At 40.3% G+C, this 27182-nt stretch overlaps 1 protein-coding gene across 1 annotated transcript in view; it reads right to left on the reverse strand.

The window, feature by feature from the left end:
• LOC149219001 (uricase / urate oxidase / nodulin 35) overlaps window positions 1-27182 on the reverse strand; it is a 253195-nt gene that overhangs the window by 97568 nt on the left and 128445 nt on the right. Inside the window, exon 3 of the mRNA XM_089384215.1 lies at window positions 22056-22131. Coding sequence (XP_089240341.1) covers window positions 22056-22131 — 76 coding nt within the window. The remainder of the gene's footprint in view (window positions 1-22055; window positions 22132-27182) is intronic.

Below are 27182 nucleotides of genomic sequence, written 5' to 3' on the forward strand. Positions count from 1 at the left end.
CCGTGTTCTCCATGTGTCATGTACTATGGCCAGGGCTAATAGTCGTAAGCCTAGTAAAGGCACTGGTATGGAGAATGGTGGATTGGATAAGCATTAGGGACGTACATTTTTTATTCATGTATTGTGATTGACTAGGATTAACATCCTTAGTTGGATACATGAACATGGTAAATAATGGTCCGAAAGATGTACATTTCCTTGGATTAGGAAATGGTCCTGTGAGGACATACCTTAGGAACACCCGAGTGGGGTATAATATATATGCCTGAGAGGCAGTGGTGTCCAGATTTTTGCCTCCCAGCATTGTGCTCTAATCTAGTGAAGAGATAGAGCTTGCTAGTCAAGGCCTTGCTATTTTGACAATGATGGCTATGATGATGCCAATCATCATTGATGTTTATCAATCCAAATCCTTTCTTATGTGAATATTTCAACCTAAGAGTATCTTATTGTGTCATTATGAATACCTCCCTAGTTAAGAGGGAGTGTTGAAAATGTAACTAGTGTCGGTCTTGATAACATAATAAAATATAGTTTTTATCATTGGCATATTTATTATTATTTAATTTTGGTCAAAACATGTTCTTCATGCTTATAAGAGTCAAAAAGAAATTATTTTGAGTCAATGAAAATGTACTTAAGTCAAGTCCCATTTGGACATTTATAAGAAAAAAAAATTATATTTTTATTGAGCCAAAGTCAGCCAAAAGGTACAAGTCGGCCCTCCTTGGGAACAAGTCGTCCTAGGCTTCCAAGAGCCACCTATTTGACCTCTTGGGCAGATATATATAGACGACAGTTCGATCACTTTGGAGCACATTCACTCATCATCATCATACATATCTTCTGCACCTAACTAATGGAGAAAAGGACGAAAACAAGGGAAGAAAGAGCTCGCACATATGGAAAAAATTTCAGTGAGGAAAAGACGAAATTTTGATCTAGTGGCAGACCCAAAAATTCAGGAGAGAGATTTCAGGGAGGCCCAAAATTTCAAGAACAAAAATTCAGGAACGTGACAGTTTGACTTATGTTGACTTTGCATGTGGAGGTGACTTGGAGGATGGTTCGACTTTGGAATTTTGGTGGTAGTTCTGGTCTTGGTCATGGTCTTGGATATCTCATTTTGATCTGATTCTATAAGAGAAGGATTGTTGTCAGGTTTTCCCCCTTCTGGGGTCTTTTCCTAGATTGGAGCCTAATTTCAGCTAAATTCAACCTTTTGGGAGTGTGCTCCTTAGCTCTGGGAGTGTCCTTGGGAGCTCCACATGCCCAAATTGGCAGAAAATGTGCCCAAAAGGTTGGGAGCATGCTCCCAAGGGCGCTTCCACTGGAAGAACAGTCCCAGGGCTAGGAGCGTGTTGAGAAATCTAGGGGCAACTAAATAGATGATTTCTCTTACTTTGATAATCGTTTGTGATGTGTTTTTACTTAACTTGATTAGCTTCTTCTTTTACTTGATTATTATAAGTGTTCTCTATCATCAAACAACTACTAAACAATGAAGATCAATGAGACAAGGAGACACAAAATGTAGGTTGTCATCTACGGCCAAAACCTCTCCTCTTGAGAGGAAAACCCACAAGAATTCTTCTCTTCTTATAGAATCTTCAAATGACGAATTCCAAGATCTAAGACCCTTGACAAAGACCCCTCCAAGCCCAAGTCAGCCTTCGTTCTTGATGAGCTTTCCTTACACAGCTTATAGCACCAAACTTTGACCTTCCAGCAACAATTTCGACCTAAGCAATTTCTCCAGCAATTTCAACCCCAACAATTTTGACCCCAACAACTTTGACCCCCAGCAACTTCGACCTCCAGCAACTTTCCAACAACTTTTGCAATTTCGACTTGCCTAGCAACTTCTACAATTTCGACTTGCCTAGTAACTTTAGAACCCTAACACAAGAGAGAGAGAGGTCCAAAAACATCGATCTTGCTCTTTTTCTTCTTATCCTTGATTTTCATCATTTTTCAGCTTCTTTCTTGAGGAGAAAGAACGTGCTTGTCTTATGCCCAAATGAGGTCAAGTTCCTTCTTATATATAGGCTTTCCAGGGGTATGAATTTCCTCTATGAGCCCGACTTGATCTTTCATGTAGGTCGACTTGTTGTAGCTCATTGGCAATGTCTTGGAGGGTCTTTTATGACTCAAATAAATTTCTTTTACATAATACAAAATGCCCAAAGGGGTCTTACATGTATGATAATGACTCTTTTGACTTCCTAATTCTATGACAAACCTAGAAGCACTCAAGGGTGTGATGTTCTTTTTTCTGGTGTTCCTTACGGAATGGTTAGGATGGACTTTCAGAGTTGGGGGCAAATAGGTCACAGGTGCAAGTTGGCGTCATCAGTGGGCCAGCGGGCCCAGAGGCTTTTGGAGGGGTTTTGAGGAGTTTATATGAGGTTTGATGGCATTCTCTTGGTATATTCCATCATCCGCACAGCTTGTCTTTCATTCTGGTGCATTCCAACAACTTTCAAAAAACATGGTTATTATTGGGCTTGACTCAATTAATTATGCTTAAGGTGGCGTTTCCGGAGGAATACTTAGCATAACACCTTAGTGTAATAGCGCATTGGAACCAAAATGAGAAAATCTACAGGATGGGATGGTTAGAAGTGATTTGGCCTAAGGAGGCATGGTGGCCAATTTATGATTTTCCCACATTAAAAAGGATATTTTAATGAAGGGAAATGTGCTCAATGATTAGAATAATAATAAAATAGGAGCTTCTAGAGGGGCCTATCAGATCTATAAAAAGACTAGGAGGAGGCAATTAGAGGACATCTTAAATGTTGTTATTTTCTATTGATGAGGTTTGGAGAACCTAGTTCCCAACTTCTAAGCCCCAGGATGGAAGCCCTCGGGTATGCTATTGAGTGTTGGATGAAAACCCAACATTCTTGAGGAGATTTCACTCAGAAATCTCACAGTGCTTCATTGGAGTTTGGAGAGCGCAGTTTTGCAGTAGCAGCTTGTGCATTGGAGCGGGGTCACATAGAGCTCCCATTTGGGCGATATTTTCAGTTACAGTTTGGAGGTCGGATTAGCATTGCAGCGAAATATTTGGAGGTCTTCTCAGTTATTTTTTTGGCATGTAACCTTTCTTCCATATTATAATAAATAAATTTGAGTTCCTTGTTGCAGCATTATTGGTTGTTTCTTGTGTTGTTGAATTCTTTCGTGATTTTCTCTTGAATGGGCGAAATTTTTATATGAAGAATTGTGGTTTCGAAAATTGGCAACATTTTCTGCTTGGTACATTATAATGGGTGTTTGACCTATAAATAAATTTATCTTGAGCATGAAATCCATGCATCAAGAATGACAATAATAAATTTCTTTTACTTTTTTCATCAAATACATAAAATCATGAAAACTGAACCTAATTACATATTTCAACACTCCCTCTTAACTAGGGAAGTATTCATAATCCATACATGGTAATTGGACATTCTCATACTGAAGAATTCTAATAAGAGTCAAATTGGTAAGCCATCTCATAAGCCATTATTTCAGCTTATCCCATTGCATCTCATTATATCAACCAGCATTGTCACATAACAAGGCCTTGACTAACAACTCTATCTCTCCACAAGATCAAAGCACAATGTTAGCGAGACAATGACTAATAGAAACCATCGTCATTATTTCTTAAGGCACAAACCTCGCCTAGATGTTCACAAGGTATGTCCTTTTAGGAAAATTCCTGTCTTGGAGTAACACATCCTCAAGGAATTTCCTCTTTGACTACTCTTACCTGTTGGACGCCCTACCACATCCTCAAAGAGTATCTGAAACCGGATGCTTACCCAATCCTCCATTCTTTCTTCATAACATGATGACAAGAATGATGTGTCTATCTCTCCCTCTCAACTAGGGAGGATCTACACATTCCTATAAAAGGAATATTCCCAAGCTCCCTTTTAACAAGGGACTTGTTCAAGCTCCCTCTCAACTACGGACTTGTTTCCAACAGCAATTATCTACTCTTTGGTGGATATCATGTTACAATCAGCGGCTTGCAGGGCTCCTCTCTCTGCATCGTGCCATGAACTTCATCTTCTTCACCATGGAGCCTTCATCTTCTAGATCTTCTTCGTAGGGCATCGACCATCTTCTCCATGTTGCGAAAAACACTGAGAGGGGGGGGTGAATCAGTGTTTTAAAAACTCACAGTAATAATTTTCTTTATTGAAATATGTAGGCGACTTTACCGAACCCAACTCGCGTATGTATGCGACTATTGTAAAAAAAACTAGCATATGCTTAGTAAACTTGTAAAACAACTAATTCTTTATCTGTTAAACTTAAACCGGAATGTAAAAGATATATCAGGCATGTGATAAGCAGTAAGCAGGTGCAGTAAGAACAATGTATCACACATGAACACCAGGATTTAAGGTGGAAACCCAATGTGGGAGAAAACCACCGCTACTGTCGTCTCAGTCTTCAAACTTATTAATATCAAAAACCTCTTACATTCTTATATTGGTGCAGAATCATGCCAATACGTAGGCACCCACCTTGTGAAGGCTACAACCTTCACTCATTCTCCAGCTCCTACTGGAAGGGAGCTCCAACCCCCTGATCTGATTACCAGCTACTACTGGCAAGAAGCTTCGACTTCCTCACTAAAGGCTCCAACCCTCAGCAACATCCGTGGACCACGTTTCATAAATTTTCACATTGAATCCACCTGCTTTAATACATCACAACTTGTAGATCAACTGAAGAAAACACAAACTTAATTCAAACAGAACAGTGAGATCACTGTAACCAGAACACAGAACTAAACTCAGAACACTGCATCAACACACAGAATCAACTGCAAACCTGATCATTCATATGCCAACATGTAACGTTTTTCTATAGAGCAACCTGCGTACAGAATCGGTAGTTAAGTCAAAGTCAATTTTTTGAGGAAATTAGCTCGAAATAATTATTTTTGAGCTAATAAAAAATGGGTTAAATGAGAAATTTGAAAATTCCTCAAAAAAATAAATTTTCGATGGTGGAGATTAAAAAATCATCAAACATGTATCAATGGTCGAGATTATTTTGACAGGGATCAAGCCAACTAGCCGTTATTTTCCACTTGGAGGATTTATCTATAAATTAGAAGTCATTTGCTTCGCGGGAAACACATAAAATTTTGAAAAGTAGCTCTAAGTCAAGCTCTACTGGTTGTAATACTTTTCTATCAATAAAGTAAAAGACTTTGGGGATTATTCATGGTGGTGTTCCTCTTCTGCTTCTTAAGGTATTTTTCTTTTGGATCATGTTCTTAATGCTCTACTGAATAATATTTTTTAGGTTATTATTTCTTTAGCCATTTGTTGGATCAACTATTTACACAACTATCTTGTATTAGTTGATGGGTTTTAGACAAACATCTTAACTTGATTTATCTAGCAGGTATCTCTAGATTTTGAAAATTATTTTGTTATCTATGCCTCTAATGATCTAATAATTTGATGTTAAGTGTGTAGAGAATCTATGGTATTCAAATCTTGGGCGTGAGGAGAAGCCTTCGGTTGGACCAGCCAACTCCTAAAACAAGAAAGCTTAAGAGCCCACTTTGTTAAATTTCAAGGCTTACTTAACGATTGGTTTTGCAGAGATCTTGGCCATTGCTCACCCATTTAAAATTATTTCGCTCATCTGTTTTTTACTATTGTGCATTTAATGAATAGATCTACTTGCAAGAGCCATAAATTATTGCGAATATTGTAAAATCAAATTTTGTAAATAGATTTATTTTCTAACCCTTGTTTACCGCTGGGGTATTGGGGTTTTGGGATTTATTTTAAATTTTGCATATATTGGGGTTTTTGGGCTCTTGTAATTTTATTTGTGCAAGTGATATCCAAGCTAGATCTGAAGATTTTTTTAGGGTTTCAAGGGTTTCAGACCTTGGAAATTTTTTTAGAGGGTTTCTAGAGGTGGATTTAGGACTAGGAAAGCAAGATCCACCATCTTTTTCCTCTACAAGCTCAACGCTCAAGCCCCAGGGGAAGTCGTTAGCCTTCAGAAATTTTAGTGGCATCTTTTGGCAAATTATGGAAATCTGAAACAAATTTAATTTTTTTACAAGGGCTTGAATATCTTTTTTGGAGCTGCATAGGTTGAGTTTACCCTCGCCGCAGTTCTCTCCTCATCCCTTGGCTAGACGTTGGCCTGTTTAGGCCTTGAAGACCCTGCCCGTGACCCTCATTCTCCTTGCCATCAGCCTTTAGGGGTTGCTGCCCTAGGTCGCATGCCCTCTTCTCCCTTCGTTGGCCTCTTCTTCCTTTGCTGTCCCCTTCTTTCCTCTGTCAACCCTCCTTCAATCTGTCGTGAGCCCTTTAGGGCTGCCTTTCCCTTGCCTCGGTCCTTTCCTTACCCTTCTCCTAGCAGCCATAGCCTCTTTTCACTTCCTGCCTGGGTGCCGCAGGCCTGGGCAGGCCTCAAAGCCTCACGGCAGTCCCTCCTTTTCCCTCTGAGGTGTGCCGCAAAGCCTAGGGTACCTCCCTCTTTCTTATCACAGGCTTACAAGGCCTCTTTTTCCTCTTATTGCCTTACCCTTGGCCTCATCTAGCCCTCACCCTCGTCATATTTTGGCTAGAAGAAATTTCTGGGCATTAATACCTTGTTTTGCAAGGGTCCTCATATGGTCTTGGAGTTAAACTTTGTAATTGCAGGTAATAAAGCCTACTAGAAGGTCCTCGTCAGCTGGACACCAACAAGGCCTTAAGGCCTATAGGTTTGTTTCCTTATCCTGCTTCTTCTGTCATTATTCAATTACAGCAATACATTGTTACAGTGGTATAAACACACTTAGCAGTAGCCAAAAAACTAATTGAACAGTCATCATAATATTGGGAAATTAATTGCATACATTTTTCTGTCACTGTTTGGCATCTCTCATAAATTTGACGACTGATTTTCTCAGTCAAACCAAGTCTGATATAATTGATTTCAGAGGTCTAGAGTGGCATGAAGGTGATTGATAGTCAACATAAGTCATTGGATAATCATTTCGGTTGACATTTTCGCTTATTTTTTGGCATCTTTATGGGCTGATATATTAATTACAAATCTCTGAATACATTGTTTACAGTGGTAATAAATTCATAACAGAAAATAGCTAGCAGTCATCTTATTTTCATTGAGTATTCATTGCTTGCATCCTTTGCATCTTGGGCAATTATTTGGGCTGCTTCTTTGTACTGTGTAACTATTGGCTTCCTCTTGCATCTCATTGCTAGCTGATTACATCTATTCATTGCAATCTGGCATTTAAAGTTAGCACTTTCATTAACAATATATATGTGCTCTTACTCTTGGCGAGAAGGCAATTGGTAAGCTATGACTGAATTGATATTTCTTGCAAAAAATAAGCTTACTTCTGTCCTAAAAGGTTTTCTCTTGCTCATTTAATATGATTGGAACATAAAGTGCTATTGATATTGTTTGATGCTCTATTGTGACAAGATTGCTAGCATTAATACTATTGGATCTGACATTGTGTTTTTCTTGTCATCTCTAGAGATCTAAGTTATTCACTCTCATAAGCATTTAAATCACAAGCCTAAGATCTTATACCTTGTTGAATAGTAAATGATGTCAAATTTGATAATCTAAGGATATTGGTATTAAGGATCTAAGTGTTTAACATCTAATTGGCATAGAAGATTATTGGCATATCTTGGAAGGCTTTTTAAGGACATTGATAATTTTGTTGTCTCTTCTGAGTAGTCATCATTGGTACATTGTATTGAGAATCATTGGCTAATTGTTCTAAGTGATAAGTGCTCTAATTGTCATTGGATTTATAGTTCATGTTCCAAGTGGATATCTATTTTGAACTCTATATTGGTGTATCATTGTGGAGAGAATTCATCTTATAGCAATTGTATTTTGTGGTTATCCTTGTGAAAATTCCTAATCCGGAATTCCTACTGTAGAAAACTGATGTTACTTCTCCTACTTGTTTAAAATTTAAATCATGCAAGTTATTTACTGTGTTTTACGGTAAATATCGAAGCAAATACATCTGCAGCCTTCACTTAATTTACATATACGCAAAAACAAAATACTGAACAAGAAAGAAAAATACAACACATAGGACAAAGTTATTTTTTGGACAAAAGTCCTCGGAAAAACCCAATGCGGGAAAACAGGTGCAGCAGCTCTAAGGGTTTATTATTATGAAGAAGAAAATTCTTAGTACAATTCTAAGATGCTCAACTAGCAATCCGATACAGAGAGAATACTGAACAAAATACTAGTGAAATGATCTCACCCTGTCACTGGGAATCAATGACTGATCCTACTGCTCTGGAGGCTCTGCGTCACCCTCTGCGTGACCTCTGCACAAAATTGTGTCACCCTGGGCAGCTTTTGTGTCACCCCTCCTGGAATTTATGTTGCATTTCCTCTGAATCCTCTGCTGGCTGAGAAATCAACTTTCTGCCTCCCAGACTCACACCCTGGCTTTCGGCAACTTAAATTCGACTTCCCTCAACAGCAACTCGACTTCCCCTCAAGGACTGCATTGCCTTTGCGTCAACACTGCATAGACCAGCGTCAGCCTTCGTCTGGACATCTTTCTGTTCTCTCTCTGCCTAGTACTCTCTGGAAATTCCTTCTCCCGGATTCTCACTACCCCTCTGCTGCAAGATCTCCTTAATTGATTTTCCTCCTGAGAACTTCACTTCAGAAAATCAATTTTCTCAATCTCTCTATGTGTTTTCCAAATGACCCTCAAGCCCCTTCTTATATCTTCCTATTAGACAACCAACGGCCTAGATTAAAACATAATCAAAGGCTCAGATCGTTTTGGCTTGATCTGTGGCTTTTTCTAGAAGTTTCACCCTTGATTAGATTAATACCCATTAATATTTTAATTTTCTTAAGTTTAGACTTAGGAACCCTATTAAAAATATTAATTATTTTAATAAAATCACTTTTGGGTGGAATTTCCCAAAATGATTTATGGGTTCTTTGGAATACCTGTGCCCAAGTCTCCTTGCAAAATTTGAGGCTTAGAGCACATCTGATGCTACCCAAAATCAACACTCCCTCTTAGTGAGGAATGTGCTCTAGCAATACACTGCCTCTCTATATACTGCTCTAACTCTGAAGCATCGTCTCTGCGTTGTTGATGTATGCCGTACTGTCCACCAACCACTGCACTGCTGCAGCTACTGTATTGTTGCCTTTGACACTGCCACTGCTAACACTGCATCCGTACTGCAACTCAGTTGCTGAGAGAAGCAACTGAAAACACCCAAAACTGGACAAGTATCTAGTGGATACTCCTCGGTGTTGAAATCCTGACTGCTACTAGTCCCATGCTGCCTCTGAAGCCACTGCGTTGTTGAAGCTCTGCACTGTGCCTCCTCGCACTGCTACCTCTCTGCTCTACGTTGCTCAGTCTCTGGCTCTCCTAGCCACTGCATTTGTCGAATCAACACTCCATGGCACCAACTAAAACTCCATCCCACTACTCCTGATCATGGGCTCCTGTAGCAAGGTGATGATCCAAGAGGTGGGCTCCTCAAGGATCCTGCCCATCTGTAGCTCCATCGAACTACAGCTCTATATCAGCCCACCTCCCTCCTAGAGGTATCTTCGCTGTCATGGCGAACTCCTCTTGTTCAATCTTTGCGGCTGCAACCTTAGGATCATGCTTCTCATCCTTGTCCTTTTTCTTCAAAGGACACTGGGATGCATAGTGGCCCATCTCGCCACATCTAAAGCACTTTACCTTGGAGACGTCCTTTCGTCTTTGTTGCCCCTGTTGTCCCTTCGATGCAATGGCTGCGTTATCCTCTTCCTCCAATTTGGGCTTCGACCCAATGCTGCTACTACTCCCACTGCCACTGTTGCATCTGTACAGCGACTCCCTCTGCATCCGTGCTGCTACCCATGGCTCTGCTACTGCCACTGCTGCATCTACACTGCAATCCCTCTCATCATGCTGCATCATGCTACCCATAGCACTGCCACTGCTAACTGTTGCACTGCAACTCAATTACTGAGAAGCTAAGTCACCTGACACGGGGATTCGGGACACGTAGAATTCGAGATTCGTGGTGTCGGATTCGGACACGTTGATCCCCCGGAACAGGACACGTAGGATTTGTTATATATTATTTTATTAATATATATATATATATATTAAAAATTAGATATTTCTTACACAAATTTTAATTAATGATACAAATTTATTGATTTCAAACATAGATCTTCATCTATAGCTATTAGCATGCATAGTACATACAAAATTCAAATAAATGTCAGTGGTACTAGTCACATAAATGATAAATCTATTAAAAATTTAAATCATGATTCATAATTCATAACTGAGAGACAACTTACAACTACAAGATAGTAAGATAAACACACTGATAACTGTAGTTTTCTCATTAAGTCATCAAATCAAAATGTATTACATAGGTAGTGCTGGTGCAATGCCAATGGCAAATAGAAATAGAAAATATAAAACTACTACAGGTATACAAGCCTCAAGGCATCAATCAGCATCAGAATCAGCATCAATGTCCTCATCATCATGGTCCCCACTGCTCTCCTCTGCATCCTCCTCCTCCCCTGTATCCATAGTCGCCTATGCATCCGCTGGTGTGGAGGATGACCCCTCTAAGTCATCAAATCTAACAGGCTCTAGCACTGGATAATTGAGATCCATGTTGGCCAATGCCAACTGAACACTGGTGTCTAGACCCATATCATCAGGAACAATGTTACTTGGGAGCGGGAGCGAAAGCGGGGAGCGGGAACGAAAACGAGAGGGGAGTGACATTTTCAGAAGCTCCTGGTTTGGTGCTCTTGATTAAATACGAGTTCCATACCCTAATACATGACAAAATTCAATGGAAACATTGCAATCCCCCAATCCTAAAATCCTGAAAAACTGATAAGTCTGTTGGATTTTGAATGAAATCTAAAATTCTACTTTCTCCATATGAAATCCAATGAGGCCAGAACCACTCTCAAACATCCTGAGTCATTTCATGGTAATGTTAAAAATTTAAGTAAAAGGATGAAAATGAAGATTAAGGAGAATGTCACTTTTACTTTAAGAATTTAACATTACCATGAATAGCATATCAATACTAGGGCCTAGACTTGATCATGAAGCTGCCAAAATGCTTGCCAAATGAAAATATGCGTGGCTGTAATGACCAAATGCGGCCTTTTCATACCCGCGCAGGTCACTTTTTGAGCCTAGCGAGTCCTGGAAACAGGACACGATTCCCAAAATCGTGACACGCAGATGAAAATCGGGACACGACCTCGGATTCGACGAGTCAGGAAAGGACACGACGTGTCATTGGATTTGGACACGAATCAGGGCAGAATCGCGTCGGACACGCTGGATTCAGGATTCGAGGGGCCTCTAGGACGAATCCGGTTATCTAGCTGAGAAGTAATTAACTGATCTCCCAACTCTGACATCTTTGTCAGGCTAGAGACACCCTCGATGTTGAAACTCCCTCTGTCACTGACAAGTGCTCCCTCTCTGACCTCTGCGATGTTGCAACAACTCTATGCATCTCGCACTGCTGCCTCCTGGGGATCCTGCACTGTAGCTCCCTATGTCGCTCCATCCGCCTCTGTCTCTCCTGACATCCACCAGCACTGCTACTCCTCTTCGAGGCTCCCGTAGCCAGGTATAATCCAAGAGGTTGGGTACCTCAAGGATCCTACCCCTCATCGCCTGTAATCCATCTGACTACAGCTCGATGTCTCCCCACTTCCGCTCAAGTGGCATGTGAGCACTCATGGCACAGTCATCATCTGTCTCCTCTTCCTTCTTCGCCCTTGTTGGTGCATCCTTGGTCTTGGGAGCCTCTCCTTTTCTCTTCTTCCTTGGACACTAGCTCGCATAGTGACCCAATTCCCCACAGTTGAAGCATTTGACCTTGGAGAGGTCCTTCTTCTTCCGTTTCTCCTGCTTTCCCTCAGATGCTAGGGCAGCATCCTCCTCTTCCTCCTTCTTGATTCTAACCCCCTCGTCGCTGCTTCCTGCCTTGGTCAACCTTCTAATCTCTTCTTGGTGAAGAGCCGCCCACATTTCCTCCCAATCTGGAAGGTTCGCCCTGCCTAGTATGCTCTGGAAAAACACCTCCCAGTCTTCAGAGACTGCGTTTAGGGTTGTTCTCACCATCAATTCTTGATCCGGTGTGGCCCCTATGGAAGTCAGTTGATCCTGGATCTCCTTCAATCAACCGAGGAAGATGTCGATTTGTTCTCCCTTCTGCATCTAGTATGACCGCAGCTAATTTTCTAGTAACATCTTCCTCTGCACAGAAGTATGATGATACAATTTCTTTAGGGCCTCCCACATCTCATTTGTTGTATTCTTCTCGGCAATATGTGGTACTATATGGTCCTTGACCCCATCAAGGATGATGCTCTTAGCCCTTGCCATTGCATCCTCGTACTTATCGTTATCAGCCAGGTCAACTGGGACCGCTATTGTCCTCAAGGCGAAGTGCTTGACACGATTCCTGTCTAGAACGAACAAGATTCTGGCCTTCCAAACTACGAAGTTTGAGGCTCCGTCCAGTCTGTCCTGGTCTCTTACCCCATTCACTGCCATCTCGCTACTCCTCTACTTTCGTCCTGGAAGTTCTTGGTATGACTCCCTCTAAGCCTCGATTTCCCTCCTGGAAACCCTTCTGCCAATGTCGAGATGCCCCACTCCGATCGTTAGTGCAGTTGCACCACTGATCCGGATTTCTTGGCTAGAAATCCTCTATAGCAACTCCCTCCTCCTTGGTCTTGCCCTGTTAGGTATTGTTCTGACCACAGTACCCCACCAGCTTCACTTTGCAACTTACCCACGGCCTCCTAAGCCCCAGCACACTGAAGGTCAGAGCTTCTAGGCTCTGCGCAATCCTGGCACTAGCAAAAACTGCACCTCCTGGCCACGGACGTCAATCCTTCCTAACTGAGAAAGATGACTGGGCACTGCGTAGGTCGAGTCTGCTCCCCTCTACCACTGCATTGATCCTCTTCCCGGCTCAAACTTGATGACGCAGGCACTGCGTCACCCCTTCCTTGCTACTCTCTTGCTAGGAATAGCTTCTATCACACGGGACAGTTGTTTCTGCAGTTGATGTCCTCAGTTCTCCTATGATCTGCAACCACGCTCTGATACCATGTTGGAATTTCTGAGTCTAACTGTTAGAAACCCTTCATGTACTTTTCTGATTTATTTCTGCCTACTTGTTCTGATTAATTAACAAGTTATTTACCATGTAAATACTGAAAATAAATACAAGTACATGCCCAACACATTACAGATCATCAACTGAAGGAAACAAAACAAGCACACAAGTGACACCGTTGTTTTTGGACCAATGTCCCCGGAAAAACCCAATGCGGGAATACCGGTGCAACTATCTGAGGGTTTTATTTATTAAGCAGTTTCTGAATACAATTTGGGTGCCAAAACCGGCTCACCCAACTGAGAATAATCTCAACAGTAGTACCTCTCTACTCAAAAGTAGATATTCCGATTGAAACCCCGGATAAACACTCTGACAGCTCCCAGCTCCAATCTGCCCCACGAAAACCCCAACGTCAGCCTCTAAGGACTGCGTCAACCCTTTCTGGCCCAGCGTCTACCCAGCGTCACCCTAGCTTGCCCTGCGTCAGCCTCTGGAGGCACTGTGTCAGCCCTTAGAGCCTCTACATCACCCACGCTAGCTCTCTGAGGCACTGCGCAGCTCCTGGATGCCTCTGCATGAGCCCTGGTTGGCTCTGCGTGAACCTCTGGCTGGCTCTGCATCCCTCTCTCCTGGTTGCTGCGCTGGTCCTCCTGGTACTATCTTTGCCTCTCTACTTCTGTATTCACTGCCCCTTAGCTACAACTCTGATCATTCTTTCGACTTCCTCAACAAACCCTGCTCGAGAAAATCGAAATCTTGATCAACTCGGTGTGTTCTCCAAGTGACCCTCAAGACTCCTCTTATACTTTTCTCGTTGACAATTCAACGGCCGAGATTAAGTCCCTAATCAACGACTAAGATTAGATCTGGCTTAATCCATGACTTTTGGACCCTTCTAACACAATTTTATATTAATTCACATTAATATTTTATTTTCCCCAAGTTTAGACTTAGGGACTCCATTAAAAATATTAATTATTTTAATATCTTCCAAACTGTTTAGAATCTACCCAAACCATTTCTGGGTATTGGAGATCTCATGTGCTTTAGCCTCTCCACCAAGTTTCAAGGCTAGAGCACATCCGATGCTACCCCAAATCAACAGTACTCTCCAAAAATCCTTCTCCCGGATTCTCACTACCTCTCTGCTGCAAGATCTCCTCAATCGAATTTCCTCCTGAGAACTTATCACTTCAGAAAATCGATTTTCTCAATCTCTCTGTATGTTTTCCAAATGACCCTCAAGCCCCTTCTTATATCTTCATGTTGGACAACCAACGGCCTAGATTAAAACATAATCAAAGGCTCAGATCGTTTTGGCTTGATCTATGGCTTTTTCTAGAAGTTTGACCCCTGATTAGATTAATACCCATTAATATTTTAGTTTTCCTAAGTTTAGACTTAGGAACCCCATTAAAAATATTAATTATTTTACTAAAACCACTTCTTGGTGGAATTTCCCAAAACGCTTTCTGGTTTCTTTGGAATACCTGTGCCCAAGCCTCCCTACAAAATTTGTGGCTTAGAGCACATCTGATGCTACCCCAAATCAACAATCCTTTGTTCCTTATTGGCACATATTCTTGTGAAAATTCGGAAACCCGAATCCTATTGCAATAGATGGAAATTATTCTCCTGATTGTTAATTAAATTTAACAATTTATTTACTGTTTCCTACAACAAAAACTGAATAACTCACACTACAATCTACACAAATAAAACTGCGGAAAAATAAACGTTGGAAGAAATGTTAGCACACACACATAAATTTACACAGTTATTTTTGGACCAATTTCCCCAAAAAAACCCAACTTGGGAAAACCCGTGCAGTAATGAGGGTTTATTTTATTATGCAACAGTGAAATCTGAGTACATCTATGGATACCCAACTGGCAATCCAAACAACAAGAGAATCTGTGCAAAATACCTAAGGAAATTACCCTTATCCCACAAGCAATCTCTGGCTCGACTTTCCCTATCAAAAACTTAGCCTCCTGGAGCACTGCGTCAGCCTCTATGTAGCTTGTTGGACAGCTTGCTTCAGACTGGGCTCTGATGAAGTTGTTTTGCCTCTGGAAGCTGAGAAAATCGTCTCTCTGGCCCTCTGGGACTCCTTCCCGACCTCTAGAACTGAGAACAAGTTTTCTTCTCTCCAAATAGAACTGCCTGACTGAAGCAACTACGCAATCCCTCAGCGCTACCTCTCTGGGATAATTCAACTCACTTGTTGTTGCCTCTCCGGATCTGGAAAATCTTTCCTCAAGATCATTGTCTCTGCCCCTCACTCACTGCTTCAATCTCACTGGCTCTCTCTGTCAACTAATTGCTGCTACTCTGGAAATCGATTTGCCAAGGAAATCGAACTGCTCAAGTGTCTTCAACAAGTGCCCATCGACTTCTTATAATCCTCTGTTGGGACTCCAACAGCCAAGATTAATTCTTAATCGATGGCTAGGCTTAACTTGAAATCGATCCGTGTGAGTTTCTAGAACATTCACACCTTGACTTAATTAATTCTGATTAATTAGTCATATTCCCTAAGTTTAGACTTAGGAAATATTTAAAAACTGACTAATAATCTAATTAAGTCATTTCTAGGCAGAATTTCTAGAAATGATTTCTGGGTTTTGGAGATCTCATGTATTCTAGCCTCTCCACAAAATTTCAAGGCCAAAACACATTCAATGCTACAAAAACCAACAATTCTTGTTAATGAGATTGTCTTTTACTTGCCATCAATAAGTAATTGTGGACATAACTCAAAAAATAACTAATTACTTAAAATCTTAAACAATCTCACATCAAGATCACTCAATCCACCTTGCATTACATCCAAGTTTAGTTGCATTTAATAACTTACCTCCAAGCATAAGCTTGGTTGATAGAATTCTAGGGACATCCTTCTCATCTAGCTTGAGGGGCTTAGCAACTCTTCAGTGGTGTTAACACAGTGACCTTGCAGTCGTCAAAGTCACAGTCTCTACAGCGCCGGAGGCATCGGGTGATAGGATCCTAACAGAAGGTATCGTTAATCAAGCCCTTGCTTGCTTCCTATTGGCCTACTTCAAACAACCAAGATCTTTGCATCCCACATAATTCTTAGGATTTGCATTTCATATAAGTTAGTGAAGCATCCAAGCAGCAGTTGTCCATCTGGTTGCTTGGTCTTAATTCAATAAGCAAGAGTTTTGAATCCATAAGGCACTGGTCTCAAATATAAATTTAATCTAATCCTTAAAATATTGCTAGAATTAACCAGGTAGCTAGGCCACTCAATTGTGTCTCTCGGACTCATTGGTTCCCAACTTGTCCTTCATCAACTCATTTCCATAGGGTCTACCCCCCATAGCCTATTGTTGTGAGACAACTAGAACGGAAAGGTTGGGGATCAAGGTGACAGCCCCTGACCTGAGTCGTTGTCACAGCGCCTGTACAATTTGAGCGACAACACGTCTAGTGTAACACACTGGGAGGGAGAATGGAGGATTGATAAGCATCTGGGACTGGTACTCCTTGAGGATTGGGAATCCAAGAAAGGAAGTAGTCCCATGGACCGATACTCTTTGAGGATGTGGTAGGGCATCCAAGAGAAGAGTAGTCAAAGAGGACTAATATTCTTTGAGGATTGGAAATCCAAGATAAGAATAAGTCCTAGAAGGACATACCTTGTGAACATTCAGATGGGGTATGTGCCTTGAGAGGCTGAGGTGTCCATATGTGTGTGCCTCCCAGCATTATGCTCTAATCTTGTGGAGAGTTAGAGCTTGATAGTCAAAAAAAGACCTCACTATGTTGGTATTTGACAATGTTGGTCTTGATATTGATGCTTAAAAGATGGCTTATCAATCCGACTCTTCTTATGAGAACTTTTCAATTTGAGAATTCACGTACCTTATTGTGAAATTATGAATACCTCCCTAGTTAAGAGGGAGCATTAGAAAATGTAACTAGGTTCGGTCTTCATAATTATATTTGTACTTGTATCAATGTAAATTTTATGAAGAAAAAAAACAAAAGAGAAAAAAAAAATTATTATTATTATTTTTCTAGATAAACATATTCTTCATGCTTCTAGGATTTCTTGAGCCAATAAGAAATTTTTTTCATGAGTCAAAATCCCTTTCAGGCAATTTGTAATCAAAATAAAATATTAGTTTTGAGCCTTTATGAATATATTTGACCCTAAGACCAAGTCGGCCCTACCAAAGGGAAGTCAGCCTAAAGGAGGCCTAATTCGACCACATGAAAGGCTATATAAGGAAGAGACTTCAACCTCATTTGGATATATCACTCACAAATTCAATCTCCAAGCAAGAGAAGAAGAATCAAGTGTGAAGGTCCAGAAGAAGAAGAAAAGGACAAGCAAGAAGAAGGATTTCAGTTTTTGGCATCTCTAGCTCACACGTGCGAAGATTCTGGGGCATCCATATGAGTTGCAGGGCCGAAATTTTTTGAAATTTAAGTGCCAAAATTTTGTGAAGCTGCACGGCCAAAGTTGCAGTGAAGCTTGGCTGAAATTCTAAAGCTAGGCTAGTTTGAAGCTATTGATCTTGAGGACTTTGACTTGTTTGAGGAAGGTTTCTTTGGAGGGTTAACTTGGTGCTTGAGGAGGTCTTGATCTTGGTCTTTGGGTCTTGAATGTCTCACTTTGAATTGATTCTATAAGAAGAGAATAATTTTTTTAGGTTTTCCCCTTGGAGGGGTTTTGCCCTGGCTTGGAGCCTATATCTTGTGTTCTTGTGATCTTCATGTACTTTATGGTTTTGGTAATTGCTTGATGAAGAAGATATAACAAAATAATTAAACGCCAACAAATCTCACAAGTAATTATCAAGTTAAGAGGAATCAAACCCTAATCTACAATACCCTTGATTTCTCAACACTATGAAGCCTTAGGAACCCCTGCACTTAAGCTAGTGCTCGTACTAGTGACTATACTCGTGCTTTGTTGTTGCCCCTGATTCTATTGTGCAACTGTGGGAGCCTTTGTTGGATGCTCACTCTAATCTTCAATTGTTGGCAACTCTTTGGGTCGACCTTCTGTATGCCTTGTCCTCCATGAACTAGTCTCTCGGACTATTGTTGCTAACTAGTGCCTTGCGCGTGTCTAACTGCAACCTATATAATTCGTCACTCCCCACCCTAACTGCTATAGGTGATCTCCAATCTTTGTGCTTCAACAGCACCTTCGCCCCTCTAAAGAGAACATCGTACGTATTGTCCTGAAGGACAAATACGGAGATCGAATTCATCCCTAAGCCTAGCACATGCAACACATCATGAATAGGTATTTGTTTGTCGTTCTCCCTCTGAAATAGAACAATCCCTCATACTATAGGTGTGCACTTGGACTTGTTCCCCATCTGAATTTGGAACCTGATGTCCTCCCCCTTGTAAATGGAGAAGTACTCCCTAACTCGTATCATATGAAATGACACCCCACTATCTATGTACCAGACACCCTGTGAAGTTGAGCTACTCAGGCAAGCGATCAATGTGAACTCTTGCTTCATCCTGCTAAAGAGCTCATCTGCATCTGTTGATGTTGCAGCTTGCTTCTTTCCCTTCTTCTTTCTCAATGGACAATTGTTGACATAGTGGCCAAACTCGTGACAGCCATAGCACTTGACCTTGGATAGGTCCTCCTTCTTGCTCTTCTCCCTTTTCGAGCTAGGTCCCTTGCTGGACCCCTTCTTCGCTTTTCCTTTCCTTGCTAAGGCAACGTTCTCATGCTCCTTCTCAACATGTCCTGATCTCTCAATCCAACTACGACCATCTCTGGAAAACCGTGAACTCAAATAACTAGAGAAATAAACTAAAAAGATCGAACTGGGTATAAATCGAACTGGGTCTTAACCCTTGTTTGCTTCTCCTCTCATGTCTGCGTTGGTTTCTGCAAACCCTTTGCATTTAGATCTGTGCAATTCCTCTTTCTGCCCCTCAAATCCGCTCTAATACCATGTGAAATTTTGATTAATTGTTGCAATTACTGGTTATTGTTCTCCTATCTTTACAGATTATTTGTCAACTACAATTAACTTGCGACAAATATTGAATAAAACACAACTAGAACTTCACGAAAAATAAATACCACAGGAACTAAGAAAATATGCACACACAAACAAAAATATAGAACACCAGTATTTTTGGACAAATGTCCCTAGAAAAACCCTGAAGGGAAAACTAGTTTGCAGATGAGGGTTTTATTACTAAAATTCTTCAGCAATTTGAGAGTACATCAATCTGCTTGCCTCACACTAGCAAAGCTCTAGAAAGTTTTTCTCTACTACAACTAGCAAATTGAACTAGAAACACTAAGTTTCCTCTACAAAATTCAACTCGGCCTCCTCCAGCAAACTCGCACACTTTGCCTACAACTCGCACTGGGAACTAAGAATGCTTCTGGAAATTCGTTCTAGTGAATACACTGCCTCCCTCTGTCCTCTGAAGCTACTCGCACCTCCTTCGGGAATTATTCTGGCAACTGGAAATGGAATTTACTGCTCTAGCAATTCACAGAGGGGAAACTGGCTATTCGCACTGCTTGCTCGACCCTCTTTTTTGCAAATAAATTCGGCCTTTCTCTTACTTTGAGAATATTGGAAATCTTTGTGGAAATCTCCTCTAGAAATCTTCTCCCAAATTCTCCTTACTGAAACACTTCTGCTAGTGTTCCTATGTTGCCTCTGCGCCCTTGCTCTCACTATAATTTGTGTCTTCTTTGTGCTCTCCAAATGACCCTCGATCTCCTCTTATAATCTCTCATTGACAAATCAACAGCCATGATCTAATCAAAATCGATGGCTAAGATCATCTTGACTCTAGCTCATGACTTTTCCGGAAGTCTCTAGAGGAAAATCGATTTACCACAATTAATATTGATTAATTAAGCTATTTCCCTAAGTTAAACTTAGGAAAATTTTAACTGTTAAATTAAATCTAATCAAGGTCTTTTCTCTCGAAACCAATTCTGGGTATTGGCGAAAATGTGTTCCCTAGCCTCATAGACACAATCTGAGACTAGAACACCTGTCTGAGCTACACAAACTAACAGGGAAGAGGTTGTTGTTGCAGCTTCATTTGATGCATCGACGTGTGGAGCTGCATTTTCATCCATGCTAGGCATCTGTCAGTCCCAAGTTACAACAGGTTCTAGGTTGAATACCACTCAAAGACTTCATTTGCTTGCTTCTGCTAAATTTTTAACTCATAGTTCAGTTTCATACTCGAAGAATAAATCCCACACCTCCTTAGCTGGAAAACCTAGCATTCGCCTTTGAAAACTGCAGATCTGCATACACTAGATAACCTCAAGAGTACAGAATATTCTGTATGTTCTATTAAAACGACAGATAACTAGGTGCTAAGTCGCATAAATTTGCCATCTGGAAACTCAGGACAGAAAGAAAGGCTCCAACAGCAATCACATGAATTTCTTTATTATTCTGAAATTACAACAGCAGCTAACACACATGCTTCCAATACTTGCTATTGCAGAAAAAAAGTCAAAAACATACTAACTCTAATCTCTCACAACCGTCTATCCATTGCACCCTCCTTCACTGTTTATAGACTAACAGAAGGATGTTACAACTGCCTCATAAAGGCCTCAATGAATGTGCCCTTATGAAGATCTCTGATCTCCCTCACAAGTGTACCCTCTCTCTGCACTGCAATCTCAGCTGCTCAACTCCTCATAAGGAAGAACAGTTAGAAGCAACCGGGAATTCTAACAGCTTTGTCACCCTTGTTCGCTACGGCTTCACTCTACCATTTATGTGCTAGTTACCGGTTGCTTGTTGGGCTCTTACTTCACATATTTTTGGGTATGATATTTAAATTCTTCAGATGTGGCCCATTTGGTTTTGTCTTGCAGGCCCTTGACTTGGTTTTTGCACTCATGCTATTACTTTCAACCCTATATACCATGCTTATATTGGAGTCCTTTGAAGCCATATGTGAGACATTGTTGTTAAGGTTTGATGCTTCTGGTGATGGCTTAGTGAAGGAAGGTTCTTCCTGGTTGCATTTCTGTTGCCTCACAAGACACTAGAAGAATGTTGAGGTTGAGTTGCAGGTTGCTCACCTGAGTCACCATCTCCATGCTGCAACTACCTTGTTGTGGCCCCTCATGGGCCCTATAGCAGGGTACAGTCATCAGTATTGGGTGATATTATTCCTTTTGCCACTGCGGATGTGTCTGTACATGCACACCTTTTCAGTAGAATGTGGGGAACGGTTCACTGGCTTTGATGTCCAGGCTCATATTGCTCCCTTGCATGTATGCCTGAGTTTTTGTAAAGGGACATTAAAATTGTCAGTGTTTTTCTTAGATTGTTATTTACAGGGATTTATATAGTTTCATTATTTCATCCTCGACCAAACTTTCTTGCAATTCACCTGTGTTTTTCCTTGCTTGTGCAAGTAGAGGACTGCTTTAGTGGCTCACCTTTTTTGTAGTTGAATGCTTGCCAATATTGTGATTTTTTAAAAATAATAAAAGATATTGAAAGCATTTAATACAAAAACCAAGCTTGCTGCCCACACTCAAATTAGGATGTTAATACATCTCCAGCCAATCATTGGCTACATTATTTGAACAGTTACACTTTGTTTGAAGTAGAGAAATACCCCGTTTTTATTGAAGTGGACAAATAAAGGTATTCTGATTGTCATATATTGACAGTGAATTGATTTTGGGATGGTTGTGCCCTTTCACATGTGGTTATGATGATATGTGGACGAGTAGACAAAGGGACAATAAAAATAGCTTATTTTGAAATAACAGCATATACACAACATCCCATCAAAAACCCAACATCTAGACACAATGTCTAGAATAGTTAACTAGTCAAAACTCACCATGTTCATGGGGTATACCATCAATCCAGACTCGCTCCCATGGCTTTTCAACAATTTTTATTGTGACAGCCGTAACCTGTGACACAAATACTTCAGATAGATTTTTCATAAAATGTACAAGAAACAAGAAAGAAAGGATCTATGAACAGTCTACATGCAAACAACTGAGAAGTCCATACATGATCAAGCAATAATGGTATCTGTCAGGCATCTTTGACCTAAACATTTCTGCCAAAAATAAACGAAGTATCCAAAATAAAGTGTAACACTATTGGGGAATGTAAGTTCTGTCTATTGGAGCAAAAAGATATGCAATCATTTATAGAAGAGCTTTGAGAAAATAATGTAACTTTAAGTGATAAATTCACTTTGTTCCCCATTCAAAATGCAAATGACCCCGTGTATTATTGTATACATGGGTGACAAAGTGGGTTGAAATAACCTCTCTGGAACAAAGAAAGCTAACCAAAAATGTGCATCCTTTCCTCCAGAATAAGAAACTAAATCATCCATAAATAGATTCTAAAAGAGCCAAAAAGTTAGCTCAATTGATAGTTACACTTGTATGAAAGTTCATGGAGGTCTTGGGATCAAGTCCCATTTACTCCATTGGGGTTACCAGCCAGTATTTTGGCTGGCGGTAACTATTGTCCTCAATCTAGAAAACCGAGAAAGAAGGGAGGAATTCACAAGGGGGTGGCAAGGTACCAGTATCTTCACATGGAATACTTATTGCACAGACAGGTAAGGGACTATATTTCATTGGAAACAAGAATTAAATAAAAATTGAAAGGTTTAGATTATCGTTGTGCTTGGATTTTCAGATATTACTTAAAATCAAGATGAGGTTAACCAGGTAGGACTTATAAATTGGGGAACAACTTTAAGTTATGATACAAATGCCTAAATACTTTAAAGAGAACACGAATAGAATAAAAATAAGCATCTTTGAAGTATGTACGAGAAACAATATACTGTTTCAAACGATGGGTTCCACAGTATTCTAAGAAGCTATGATCAAAAATACAATTTTCCTGTGAAGAAGCAAGCATATTGAAAAGGCTTGAAGCAATAAACAACTTAAAACTTTGACAACATTAAGTAGAAATGGATTCTTCCTAAAAATAGCATTTGCAAATTTTAAAATGTCATGTTTCTGGCAACCAAAAGGAAAAACAAGTAGGCCACTACTTCAAGAATATTGAGTACAGCTCCCATGGAGCTTGGAGCACTACCTAAACTGTCAACCAAATGTTGGAATTTCTAACTCTGACACGTTGAAACCCTTCATGCACTTTACTGATTTATTCCTACCTACTTGTTTTGTTAATTAACAAGTTATTTACCATGTAAATACTGGAAATAAATACAAATACATGCTCAACACATTACAGATCATCAACTGAAGGAAATAGAAACAAGCACACAAGTGACACCGTTGTTTTTGGACTAATGTCCCCGGAAAAACCCAATGCGGGAAAACCAATGTAGCTATCTGAGGTCTGATTTATTAAGTCGTTTCAGAATACAATCTGGGTGCCAAATCCGGCTCACCCAACAGAGAAAAATCTCGGCAGTAGTACCTCTCTACTCGGAAGCAAATGTTACAGCCAATGTTGCACGAAGCGCCCCCCCCCCCCCCCCGGTTCCAAGCCCGAAAGCGCATCCCGTGCGGAAGAGTCTAGGAAGCTTCGGCGGAAGCGCGCTTCCGCCTGATTTTGCCACTTCCTGGAATTTTTTGAAGCGTGGCTCCAAAGCGTGCTTTGTACGGCGCTTCGACAGTACGAAGCGTGGCGCTTCGGAGGGCAAAGCGTACGCTTCCGTACGATTCCGGAAAAGCGTTTAGAAAATCGTTTTTTTTTTTTTATTTTAGGTGAGTTTGCTTGTTGGAGGTGGGTCCACCTTGGATTAAGGTGAGGAATGAAGGAAAAAAAAATATAAATATAGCAGATGCTCCCTCATGGTAATGTTAAATTCTTAAAGTAATAAAGGAGAATGTCACTTTTACTTAAATTTTTAACATTACCATGAAATGACTCAGGATGTTTGAGAGTGGTTCCAACCTCATTGGACTTCATATGGAGAAAATAGAATTTCATATCCTATTCAAAATTCAGCAGACTTAACAGTTTTCAGGAATTCAGGATCAATGGGATTGTGGCATTTCATTAGATTATGTCAAGTATGAAGGTATGCGATTAGCATTTAATCAAGAGCACCAAGCCCTATATGTACCCTAGTGTTGGTGGTGTTAATTGTTGAACTCCTTTGTCACACGGCACGCCCTTAGCAAAAAAATTACCTTTCAATCAAGTCAAAATCATCGATCAAGCATGTTAAGCTTTTTCTACCATATTTTAAGTCTTGAATTAGGTAGTTTGATCAAAATTGGGCAATGTTGACTAATATCCCTAGACAATCAAGGTAGAGGCAAAGGCTAGACAAGAGGAGAAGAATCTAGATTCTAGATGGTTGATGCATCTAAATGGTTGATGCTTGAATAATTAATCATTAATGTACAATGGATGTTAAATCTCTCTTGATTTATGCAAAAATATGCATGTTTTCATGTCTTCTACAACTAATTTGGTATTTGGGATGTTTGTTTTGAGTATAAATGCAAAAAAATATAAATATATATATATATATAGCAGATGCTTCGCTTCCTAGATTTTTGGAAAATGACGCTTCGGCGTCCCCGCTTCCAAAAAACGTCCCCACTTCGTGCAACATTGGTTCCAGCTGAAACCCCAAATAAACACTCTGGCAGCTCCACAGCTCCAATCTGCCCCACGAAACCCTAGCGCCAGCCTCTAGGGACTGCGCCAGCCTCTCTCTGGCCCTGCGTCAGCCCAATAACCACTGCGTCAACCTCTAGAGGCACTACGTCACCCACGCTGACTCTTTGAGGCAGTGCGCAGCTCCTGGCTGCCTCTGCGTGAGCCCTAGTTGGCTCTGCGTCCCTCTCTCCCAGCTTCTGCGCTGATCCTCTTGGTACTGTCTCTCTGCCTCTCTGCTTTTGTATTCACTGCCCCTCAGCTACAACTCTGATCACTCTCTCAACTTTATCAGCAAATCCAGCCCCAGAAAGTCGAAACCCTGATCTCTTGGTGTGTTCTCCAAGTGACCCTCAAGCCTCCTCTTATACTTTTCTCGTTGACAAATCAACGGTCGAGATTAAGTCCCTAATCAACGGCTAAGATTAGATCTGGCTTGATCCATGACTTTTGGACCATTCTAACACAGTTTTATATTAACTCACATTAATATTTTATTTTCCCTAAGTTTAGACTTAGGGACTCCATTATAAATATTAATTATTTTAATATCTCCCAAACTGTTTAGAATTTGTCCAAACCCTTTCTGGGTATTGGAGATCTCATGTGCCTTAACCTCTCCACCAATTTTTGTGGCTAGAGCACATCCAATGCTACCCCAAATCAACACCAAACGACCAATTAAAGTGTTGTAATAGTGATTTTGTTTTAAAAGGGTAGACAGTAATTTGCATCTTGTAACTATCAAACAAAGGACCAATTAGACTAGCAAAACAAGGAAGTTTTTTCAAAGGACAAAGAATGGTAACTTGCATTTTGTTGGGCACCATATAAGATGCAAGTCATTCTTTTGTGGTCTATATAGCCCTTTGGCTAATAGTTTAGGTAATGATTCATGCATCATTATTCGAAAAACATGGTATATCTATATAGGTAGAACACCCTAAGTCACATGCTCACACATATAAATCAAAGATTTGTATACCAATGCTTACATGGCTAAAACGGCCCATGGCCCTAGCCAACTTGGCCACTTGAGGCAATTGATTGATGCAAAAAAATGGATTATATGAACATTTCTCATAGCCAATGATTGAAAAATGACCCTCCATACTCTCTAAATAGAGATCATAGACCAACTGTGCATTAAGTCATGGATCAAGTGTCATGAAGATGTTTGCACCATCAGATCACTCATGCGTAGGACATGATTGTGACTGTCAAATTAATGAAGTACAAAAGCACACTAACCAAACACACTAAAAGCATGCTTTAACCAATTATTACATTAGACCAAGTTAACCTTAACTAACTACTAGTATTGAAATATCCTAACATCCTATCTTATGAAAAAAACATGGGATAGGATTGAAGGATGTACAATGTGAAAAAAGTAGAAGGATGCATTAAAGCCTATCCCCCCTTAATGACAATTTCTTGGAGAAATCTGGGAGTGTGAATACAAGGATGGAAGCCATCATCTTCTTTAATGTTGAAAATCATTCTCTATTGTCTTTGTCCATTTGAACTAGTCTTTTGTAATATTAATGAGGATGCCATGAGGCCTACAAATATGTTAATTGATTTCCTATAAATGTTGCATAGCACATTAACCATCCCAACTGTGTCACATTCACGAGAATAGACCAATCAATAATAACCCTAAATATTAGTTTGGTCAACACTAACTCCATCCCTACATATGATGTGTCCCAAGCACACAAGTTCACTCTTTTCAAACTCACACTTTGATTCTTTTGTAAATAAAGAGTTAAACCATGGGTGTTCTAATACAACCTTCAAATGACACAAACAATCCTCCATATTCTTCCTATAAATGAGAAATATCATCAAAGAAGGCCAAAATAATGTTTCTCAAATAAGGCTCAAAGATTAACTTCATCATAATTTGAAATGTGGTTGGTGTGCATTAGTTAACCCTGTTACCACACAAGCTAGCAGGCCCTAAGCAAGGAAAGCATATGGGTCAAAGAGCTAAAATAAGTGATAACAATGGGACAATGGCCCACTGTCACGATTCACCACAGCCAAGGTCCCGTGCTATTTATGGACTTTCATCGATGGAAGGAGTCCTGATATGATTGTGATCACCTATAATAAATATTCTAGGATTGAAGGTTCAATGTGATGGAGTTAGAGCTCATTCAAAGAGAGGATAAATAAAGGTACAAGGCTTCAAAGAAGCAAACCGCTTTTTAAGAAGAACCCTAGAAAAGAAGGCACAAGACCAAGGGTTTTGAGGTTTCTTGATGGTAATAGGTGTTCACAAGGTCAAGGCCCGAGAGAAGAAAGGCCTTCTTATGATTTATTCCAATGAATACGAAGCTCA

Source organism: Pinus tabuliformis, chromosome Q (genome assembly GCF_031772625.1).
Source record: "Pinus tabuliformis cultivar Carrire ecotype Pingquan chromosome Q, CPIR1, whole genome shotgun sequence".
Classification (NCBI taxonomy): Eukaryota; Viridiplantae; Streptophyta; class Pinopsida; order Pinales; family Pinaceae; genus Pinus; species Pinus tabuliformis.